General features: G+C 53.8%; 1 protein-coding gene across 2 annotated transcripts in view; it reads left to right on the top strand.

Annotated features, from left to right (window-relative positions):
- FRMD5 (FERM domain containing 5) overlaps positions 1-10,329 on the top strand; it is a 44,330-nt gene that overhangs the window by 6,110 nt on the left and 27,891 nt on the right. For both annotated transcript variants that reach the window (XM_025212473.1, XM_014523266.2), the window contains exon 2: positions 4,929-5,026. In XM_025212473.1, the coding sequence (XP_025068258.1) occupies positions 4,929-5,026 (98 nt within the window). The remainder of the gene's footprint in view (positions 1-4,928; positions 5,027-10,329) is intronic.

Here is a 10,329-nt window from a genome sequence, read left to right as displayed (position 1 = left end):
AGCGGTTCTTCCGCTGCCCACTCACAGCAGGGCAGGATGCTTTTCACACTCTGGCCTCCTATTTCCCATCTCTGGGTTTATCTTGGGAATCGCATCGACACGCCTAACAGTGTGTGGCACGCCCTGGTTGTGAATCACTGGTCTGGGCATTTTGCTGGGTCGCTGTGCTGGGCTCCTCTGCAGCCCCTTTTCTGCAGCTCACAGGATGAGCTGAAGCTGACGGGCTCTCCGTCCCGCTGCACTGGTATCCCGCGGCTGATGGGGCGTTTGAGAAGCAAGTCGGGGTGGGATCTGGAGGGAGGTTCAGGAGCTGGATGCCTCCATCCCCAGTGCAGGGACAGCTTTTTCATTCAAAAAGGCCCTGCTCTTGCTCTGCCTCTTCTGCCTCTCCCGTGGCGGCTGCTGCTCAGCTCCAGGGTTCCCCCTTGTTTCGGCATTAGGCCCTTTTCTCCCTGCCCTCAACTTTGCTGCTTGCACCCTTCCCTTTCCGGGGAGGGAAACTCTGCGATCCGTCCTGGGTCAGGCTGCATCCACCCGTGGCATCCACGTAGTTTGTGCTTGCGTGCATACGATATTGAGCTCGCTCAAACAGGGCACGTCTACACATGTGCTTTAATGCACATTAGCCTATTTTAATGCGCATTAAAACATCACAAAAAACTTTTGCTCTTTAGTTAATGAGCATTAAAATAGGCTAATGCACATTTTTCTAGTACCGCGCAAGGGAGGTACTAAATGTGATGCGCACGACCTAAAGCACATTCATGAACATGCAGACGAGCCCACGGAGCCCTTCCCAGTGCTGCGTGAGGAGCTGATAAGGAGGCACGGATCATCTTCTAAGCCCCAGAAGCACTTGGCCGCTTCTGGAGCCGGTGGACGGGGGGAGTCGGGATTTTGCACGTGCTGCGCTGAGGCCTGATGCAGATCTGGCTTAGTGAGGGATCGGGCTAAATACACGGCGGTAATCTGGCAGCTTGGCTCTATTTTTGTGCCCGAGCCTCGGTCACATCTTGTTTTTCTCTATCCAAGAGCTCTCACCAGTATCGCTTGGCTGAAACCTTTAGTACAGCGGGCCTCTGCCTCCGCCCGTGCTGACCCTGCCAAATTTTTCTCCATTAATTGTTTGATACCTGTGGATCGGGGGCTCCCACTCCCAGGTGTGCATCTCCTCTGCATTAGCCCTTCCTGCTGGAAAGTCCTGGATCCGGGTGCTACCGGGGGCACGCTCACACTGCGGATTGCAAAGAATGGCCTGTCCATATTGCTTTGCACTTTTAGATCGGCCTGGAAATGAAATTTGTCCAGCCCACACCTAGAACACACAGGTGACGTGACCCCGCACCGCCTACCAGGAGCACGCGCACAGGGGAAGCAGAGCTCAGCAACACGGCTGGAACGGGGCTGCTGATATCCAGGCAGCAGGGTAGAAAAGACAAGGGCTAATTAGCTGCTGGGCACTGGTCCTATTTCTAATAAGGCAGAAGGCAGGGGAGATTTGCACCTTACAGACTAACTAAATCAGCAATGCGTAGCGTAAGCTTTCATAAGCAGCAGCTTGCTCGACGCGATGCTGTGAAGGGGCTGCAAGAAGGTGCTCGATAGAAAGCACCTCGGATGCGAGCGGCTGGCGTGGAGGCAGCTGTAGCGGTCAGCTGGTTTCCGATGCGGTGCGGAGGCGATACGGCCACGGCAGACTTTCACGCTGGGGTCCAAGGAGTGAATCGGCTGGCAGGAGTCTCCCAGGGCCGGTCGGATGGAGACGGGGAAGACCTTGCTCCGGACGGACCCCGCTGTGCCTCCTCATCGACCCCCTGGACCAAGGGACGCGGCTTCATTTCTTCTAATATCCTGCAGACCATCGCCTGCTCCGGTGCCCTCTGGACAGAGATGCCGGTGTGCAAGAGCGAACGCACACCCATTTGACACCCATACCGGGAGACAGGCAGCCTCGTAGCTCCTGGACGCTGCTCTGCTGACCTCAGGGGTGCTGTTTGGAGAAAACCAAACGTTAAAAATGAACTTGAAGTGGCAATAGAGGAACCGGAAATCATCCACAGACCCGGACTGCGTTAAGTCTGGTCTAGACGGCGACGAGGGATTCGTATCCCATTACCTGGATTAGCTTTTATAAGGCCTGTGTCCCTCCTTCAGTGGGTTGCTGCTTGGTTTTCTCTCTCCTACCCACCTTGCCTCTCTCAGCCGTGCCCTCTGCTTCTGCACCTCCTTTCCTGCCCTTTCTGCTCTAATCACTGCTTTCTGTTCAGCATCCTGCTTGCGAAAGCTTATGCTACATATCTCTGATTAGTTAGTCTGTAAGGTGCCAATCTACCCTGCCTTCTGCCCGGCTTCAGACTAACGCGGCTAACTAACTCTCCCCACCTGTAAGACATCTGCCAATAAAATGCATGCGGGCAGCGGGTCCTGAAAGCTCAGAGCAGAGCTTGGGGCTTGAATGCGGCGACACCGGAGATGGGCGCATGCAACGCTAGCTGGAAGTCTCTCAAAACTCACGTCTGTTTATCAGTGAAGCGATGAAGCTCGCCGTGTCGGAAATGTGAACTCAAGAAATCAAGCACGGCTGAGATGCTGCAGAACGGAGGTTTGATTATTTAAACATATTTCCAAGCATGCCAATTTACAATTTGCTCCTTAATTACACGAGCTGTGTTTGACATCAGGTTGTTTCCCCCTGTGCAGTGTGCCATCATCGCTCAGCCCAAACCGGTACTTATTTGAAGTGTATTAGGATCCTGTCATTTCCACTCATTTTTTGTTTACCTTTTTTACTGCTTTGATTTATTGAAGCCGTGAAAAAAGCTCTGTTGGCAGGCAAGCAGAGGAGACAGCTTGCTTTTAAGGACGTTGGCTTCATTCTCGGTTAATGATGGATGCCGAAGGACTGGGTGAAAGCATGCGAGGCTCTCTACACTTCGCAGGGCACTAACAGGCCACTTGCCCACGTGTGCAAGGAGGAGGAAATTCTCCTAAAATAGATGTTGGATGAAGGGTTGGATTCAAGGGCACATTGGAAACTCACAAAACTGAAGGCCAGAACAGCCGCTCCGACCGGGGACCTGGGAGCTTCGATAGCACCAGGCAATAAATGCTAAACATTTGGATTTCAGTGCCACGCAGTTATTTCTCCCCATCATACACGACACACCATTTGGCCCGTCAATGTGAAGAGGCCAGGATGGAAAAATGGTCCACAGTCAACCAGGTCAGATTAGCAAGGACAGGTGCGGTGCCCTTGAATAATTGCATACCCAAATACAGACGGGCCAGGTTGCAGGACTGCAGAGCAGGGCCTGGGGCTTACAGTGGACTGGGAGCCGACTAGGAGCCTTGCTGCCAAAAAACCCAACAGCGTCCCGGGTTGTGTGAGCCGGAGCGTGACCGCAATCAAGGGAAGTGATTCTTCTGCTCCGTTCAGCGCCGGCGAGGCCTCCCCCGGAGCGCTGTGCCTAGTTTGGGGCACTTCGAGAAGGACGTGGGCAGCTTGGAAAGAGTCCCAGGGAGAGCAACAAAAATAATCGGTGGCTTGGGAAACGTGACTGGTGAAGAACGGCTGAAAACACCGGGCCTGTTGAGTCTGGAGAAGAGAAGACTGGGGCCAGTATTTGATAACCGTAAGGGCGATGATCGAGGGGATGGAGATGGGGTTTTCTCTGTGGCTGCAGGAGAAAGGACTCGCAGCAATGGCTTCAAGGTGCAGATGGGGAAAGCTGGGGTTGGAGACGAGGAGGCGCTTTCTGGTCAAGCATGGGAGCAGGGCAGCTGCTTAGGGAAATCGGGGAATTTCCATCCTTGGAAGTTGTCGAGTTCAGGTTGGACAGACACTGGCCGGGGCGGGTTAGTCCAGTTGAGCAGGGGGCTGGCTAGGGGCGACCCCGTGAAGTCCCTTCCCGCCCAACGTCCCTACGACCCGCTAAGAAATGAGCATTAGTGCTGGGCAGTCTGGAGGGGCTTTTGCACCTGGCATGGCTCCTGCAACTACAAGTGGGGCAGAAGTCCCCTCTCTTGAGCTCTTCAGCTTGAGAGCAGCTGCTTTTCTGGCAGTCGTAGGTCGGTCCAACCCGGCCGATTAGGCTGAGCGCAGGGTAGCCGGATGAAACTTTGCGGCCTGCGTCATGCAGCTCAGCGTGATCTAATTAATGGTCCAAGAATATATGACGCTAAGTGCAGCAGGCACATAAAATAGGTTGGCTCCGATGGACCTAGACCAGTTCCTTTTCTATCCTACCATTGCTCCCAAAGCAGGGTCTGGCCTTTGGCTTGGCATTGAGGTCTGGTCCCACCAGCCCGTGGCGGTCATAACCTCAGGGTGCCGTGACCTTATTGCAGCCAAACCTGGGAGCATGGCAAGCCACCGCTGCGCCAGCCTTCTCCAGAGCCCGGCAAGCCCGGTAGCAGGCATTTCCACTGATGCTGGTGAGCCGCCACCGACATGCAACAGCCAGACAGTGACAGGAGAAGCATTTAGACACCGATATCAATGCGCCCCGCTTTCCACATCCGTGCCAATGGAGAAGGGTCCCTGCAGAGTTCCCATGAAATGCACAGCCCTTTCTCCCCGTCTGCCGGTGTCCCTGGTTTTTAATTGTCGCGGTAGTCAGGACCCAAGCAATAAGTAGGCGTTTTCCTTGAGGAGCTCCCTTACCTTTCATGGGTCTTCTCTTCTCCTTACCCCTCTCCTGGGCAGTTGAAGAGTGGCATGTGCATGGCAGGGAAGCACAGAGAACGGTCTCTGATTGGGGATTGCATGTTAATTAGCACTTGACTAAGTCACAGCGGATGCACTGTCTCCTAATTGGGATGTTTGAAGAGGAATCATCTTAATGCAGATTTTCTATGTTGGAATTGCACACTTAAAAGCATTTCAGCTCATCTCTCTAATTCAGGGCCCCTCCTGCCTCTCTCCGCAGGTACTTGGTCTTCCTGCAGATCAAACGAGATCTCTACCATGGCCGCCTTCTCTGCAAGACATCGGATGCTGCTTTGTTAGCCGCCTATATCCTTCAAGGTAATGCTTTTTGACAAGATAAATTTGCTTTTCATGCTAAGTACTGATTACATTATTTCACTTACAACAGATCACTGCACCTTGAATACAAATGTCATCTACCCAATGCAGGGCTCATGTTTCAAGATTGTACCCGTGTCATACCAGCCTGGGCTGAAATAGCACGGGAAGCGATGCTGTGATCTAACCTGTACCCGATGCAGATGCTCTCCCATCCGCTCCCGCAGAGTCGTTCTGCCTGGAGTCGGGTCGGCCGTGTCCCTCGGGTTGACCAGAGAGGATCTGGAGAGTCGCACTTGTCTAGTGCAGTGATTCTCAACCGGGCATGGCGGGTGGACCGTGGCATCCTGCAGTGCCTTCAGATCCTTTCAAGGGTGCCTCGCAGTGCTAGCACTGCAAAGTGTGCAAACAAGGTGTGCAAAAAAGGATCGTAGCAGCAGGAGACTCAATATTGATTTGAAAGAAGCTTCACAGGTGATCAGAGATAGAAACCAAATAAAAGGCGCTCTCTGAGGCTGAGACTCCCCGCAGAAGTCCAGCCGCAGCCGTGGGTATCTCAGACCCGCGTCCAGGCGTGTGTCAGCGCACCCGGCAGAGATGGTTGCACTAGTGTGTGATCACGGGTGCTTTTGAGCAAGTTGCTCTGACCTCTTGTCACCTTTTGAACTGGAGTCTTAGGCTCCGGCTACACATTACACATATGAAGCCATTAACTGGTTAAAAGCGCAGTAAATTTAGACTGGCCACACATGCAAAGCGGTTATCCCGCAATGAACGGGTTAAGTGCATAATCAATTTAAACCGGCCACACGTGCAAAGTCATTATCACACGCTAAATATGACTATCCAGCTATGAAAGGAGCCAACTCGCTGTGAAGTTAGTGCTTGAAAATGTGCAACAACTCTGCAGCTGGTTTCTATCCAGTTGTCATCTGATGGTGTGACAGGGCTCTTGGATCTGGGCTGGCCGGTCCAGTCCTCGTTTACCGTCCTCGGTGTCGCCTTCTCCTCTTCCTCCAGCTGCCCTCCCGTCACAGCACAAGACTCCGACTGGTTCGGAAGGGGCGCACCGTCCCCAGGAGAAACGTGACCACGTTTGCACCTTTCGTGTTTCTTGCAACTACAAGTGGGGCGAAAGTCCCCTCCCTTTAGCTTGAGAGCAGCTGGTTTTCTGGAAGACGTAGGTCGGTCGAACCCGAATGATGAGGCTCAGTGCAGGGTAGCTGGATGAAACTTGGTGGCCCGTGTTACGCAGAAGCTGAGAGCGATCTAACGGCCCGTTCCGGCAATAAGAGTAGATGCCATTAAGTGCAGCAGGTCTGGAGCAGCTTCACTTAGCATTCAAAGTGAGATCTCTTTTCACCTCCAAAGCCATAATTCATACTTCACGGCTCTTTCTGCCCCAGCCCATGACTTTGCCGACCTCTGGGAGGGAGCCTTGCTGAAGCAGCAGCTGATTTATGGAGCTTTACATTTTACCGGAGCACAGATGAAATCATCGTTTTGTGTCGCAGCCAAGTGCATTAAGGGACGCGCGGCGTCCACCTCCTGCTCTCTGTCTGCCCCACGCAGACGAGCGCAGCGTCTTAATGAGCCCAGTGACAAAGCCCTGTCCTTCCCGCAGCCGCGTGCCTTTCCGGGATGGGGGTTTAAGGCAGGACAAGGAAAACAGAGTCTGTTCTTTGTAATGCACATCGACTTGTTCTCCTGGTCTAATAAAAGATATCCCCTCTGCCGTGAGCTCTGATTTCATCTGAGAGGGGCGCACAAAGCAGCAGCACCAGAGGTGGAAGCGTGGGTGCATGTCAGTGCAAAGGGGCGTAGGTTGTAGTTGCAGGCAGACAAGGGTCTTTGGGTGAATCCGATATGTTTTATTAGACCAACTTAAATAGTTGGAAAAATAATTTTTTAGCAAGTTTTCGAAACCCGAAAGCTTCCCCAACTATTGAAGTCGGTCTAATGGAAGATATCAGATTCACCCAAAGACCCTTGTCTTTCAGTGCAAAGGTCTTTTAATGCCCTTGTGAGACCTCCAGTGTCAGCCAGACATGCCCCGAGTCTCCTTCCAGGAATGAGCCAAAGGGTGAATGCTTCTCAAGCACCCAAAGCCCAGATCCGCAGTGGTATTTAGGTCCTCGAATAGCCACCTAACTCCCATTGCAATCAGTGGGAGTTGGTTGCTTAAGTAGAAACTGGTGCCTACATTCCCTCCATGGAAATGGGCCTAAGTGACGTAAGCAGCATTTTCAGAAAACAGCTTGGGTGTGGAGGGGCCCCAGTCCCCTTCGCTCACACCAAGGCCAGACTTTCCAAGGTATTTAGTTGCCCAGAGAAAGTACCTTGACCACCTCGCTCCTCCAGACTCAGTCGCTCAGGGGGTTTTAGTGTTTTACCGGGAGAAGAGTCCAGGCAAGAGTGCCGGCCTGCACGGACACGGATAAAGGCACAATTGAATTCAGCCTCCGTACGTTCACCCGCGATACCAACACAGCTCTCCTCTGGCGTGCAAATGAATCTGTGTAAGTGCAGCACAAGGAAAGAGGCCAACCAAACGCCAGTGCTTCGCCCAGGGATTGTGGGCAGAGCAGCCGAACCGAGCCAACAGATAGACCGAAATAAGCCTGGGCAGGCAGTCAGGACGCTCGCTGTTCCTAACACGGGGCAGAGTTTGTTAGCGGGGCTGACTGCAGGGTGGCCGCGGAGGTCCTTAGCCCAGGCTGGCCTGCCTGCGCCGAGTCCCCCACCCCAGGGGCCTGTCTGAGGTTATATTTGAGCTAAAACTAGCTGTGTCTACATATGCGGTTAATGCAGCCGAATAAACTCTAGCGCAGTTTGCACCGGAGTTTATTGCTCCCAGGCTCTGCGTTTGCACGTGCACCTAGGACTGCAGCTGTGGAGCCGGGTCAGAGCAGCCCCGGCTGACAGAGGGCCCGGGGCTCATCCTGCCAGCCCAGGGCTGCTCCGACCCCCGGCCAGCGTGCTGCGGAGGGACGGGTCAGGACTGTGATGGGAACAGGCTGGATGGCACAGGGCAGGTGTCTTGAGGGGGGAAGGGGCTGTAGATCCAATGCCCCCAGAGCCTGATATGGAAATGCAGACCCCAGAGACCTGCCATTCCTCTGCTGCCAGTGCAGGCAAAGCGTGTCTCTGCCTCCTCCATTGCTGATCTACACGAAGGATGACAGCCTACTACTGCTGCCAGTGAGTCCATGGGCTGTAATGGCAGAGCTCTTCTTGGAGGAGCCCTGGCGGGGTCCAGAGGATGCCTCAGGAGGGAATTGCTGTGGTTGCAGTTCATGTCTTTGCAAACCTACAAGCTTACCTGCTGCCGGGGAGGGCAGTAAAAGGACGGGACTTGTGCGCCAAGGCAAGCACTTGGCAGTTGAGACGTGCCCGAATGGAGGCAGTCTGTTCAGTCTCAACCCTGCCCCTTTGCTGCATGTGTTATGCTACCCACGGGACTGGACGAAGGTGGCTGATTTATCCCAGCTCGACTTGACTTGGCAACCTTGACAGCGTCCTTTTATTGTGGGGTTAGGTGTGCAGACACTCCTGCGGCGCACTGTACGCCGACGGCGTTGGAGCAGTCCCGGTTCCAAAGCGTTTCCAGGTTATTTCAGAGCAGCGCTAACAATGCCCATGCACGGCCTGTTCAGTCTGAGCGAGGTTTGAAGCGCATTCGTTAATTAGTTACCGAGTATTGATGTAAGTCCCCCCTTTTAGCTTTTCAAGCAGGAAACAGGCAAACGACCACACCACCTAGGGCCCTCGACCGCGGGAGAGGAAGTGAGGCATGTTCTTCCATCGCAGCAGGGGGAGGCTGCAGAGGCAGCGCCGTTATCAATCCTGAGGAGCCAATACGGAGCTAAAAAGCATGCGGCGCAGGCATGAAATACTGCTGCGCTCAGCAGTCAGAGGCCCATTTTGCCATCCTGTTCCCCTCCCCTTGCTGCAACCCGAGTGAAGCTCAGGTTTAATTGCTGGCTCGTTCCCAGAGAGCAATGGAAGATGCAAGGGGAAGCACCTTTGCACGGGGGGGATGGAGGTGGAAGGAGTCACGTCTATGTCTGCAAACACCTCCGGGCACTTAGGACGTTTCCTGCCGTGGAACGGGGCAGGTTCGGAGTTGTGCTTTAAATCCCAGCTTGGAAAAACTCCAAATCTCAATGCAAAGCAGTTGCAGCAGCCGCGTTTCACGTCAGGGCTGTCATAGCCCCGGAGATACGTCTCGCCGTGGAGCAGCGTTGTCAGCCCAGCTTCTCTCGGCACGGCCTCGGGTTTGCTTGGGAGATTCGTGACCACTGAACTGGTCCGGACCTGGAGACTCCCATGTGGTGTCGTGGTTGGAGGGACCTCAGGAGGTCACATCTAGTCCAACCCCTGCTCCAAGCAGGACCAGCCCCAACTACATCATCCCAGATGATGACTAGCTGGGTCTTAAACACCTCCAAGGATGGAGACTGCACCACCGCTCCGGGTAACCCATCCCAGTGCTTCACCACCCTCCTAATGAGAAAGTTTTTCCTAATATCCAACCTCAACTTCCCTTGCTGCAGCTTGAGCTGCCACCAGACCAGCCCTGCCAGTGGGGCCAGGGGGACCTGCTGAATTTGGGAGCAGTGTTTGCACGAGGGGGATCAAACTGTGACCCTCTGTTTGGGGCAATATGGTGAAATGCCCATGTGGAAATCCTCTCCTGGCAAGAAAGGCCCTCCCCGGGTTATTCACACAGGGGGAATCATCATCATTCATTTCCAGCCAGATCATTTTAGGAACAAAAAGCAAAGGGCCATTTCTGCCAGTGGCAATTTGTAGGTCCCATTGTATATTTTCCATGCGAGCACCAGCGCAGCTGTCGAGTGTGAAGACATCTTTTTTGCCCCCAAAATATATGAAGCATGTGACGGCGATGTGCTTTGAGTTGGGTTTCAGCCCGCAGCGGCCAGTCGTGCTTGTGGGTGACATTAGCATCGCTTTCACGACTAGTCGAGGGAAGCGTCTGTCGTTGCTTTATCCTGTTTAACGTGGAGGAGCAGCAGAAGCCGTCCGAGCCCGGGGAAGTACTCCGGCATCTTCAGGGAAGTTTTTGGCAGGCGAAACGGTGGCAGATGCCGGTTTTATTCGGGATAATGCTTTTGTTGCAGCTGGAGTGACAGTCAGAGGGAGGCGGCACCTCTGTTTTGTCCCAAAGCCAGTCCAGGCAGTGCAGGCGGGTGGACGCTGTAGGAAAAAAATAGCGTGTGTTTAACTTCTCCTCCTGTGTGTCCGCACCTTTCTCGGTGCCCTTTTCAAGCACTCATCCA

The sequence above is a fragment of the Alligator sinensis genome, unplaced genomic scaffold (genome assembly GCF_000455745.1).
Source record: "Alligator sinensis unplaced genomic scaffold, ASM45574v1 scaffold407_1, whole genome shotgun sequence".
NCBI lineage: Eukaryota > Metazoa > Chordata > Crocodylia > Alligatoridae > Alligator > Alligator sinensis.
Note: the sequence above shows the minus strand (reverse complement) of the source record. Positions and strands in the feature narration are given on the sequence as shown.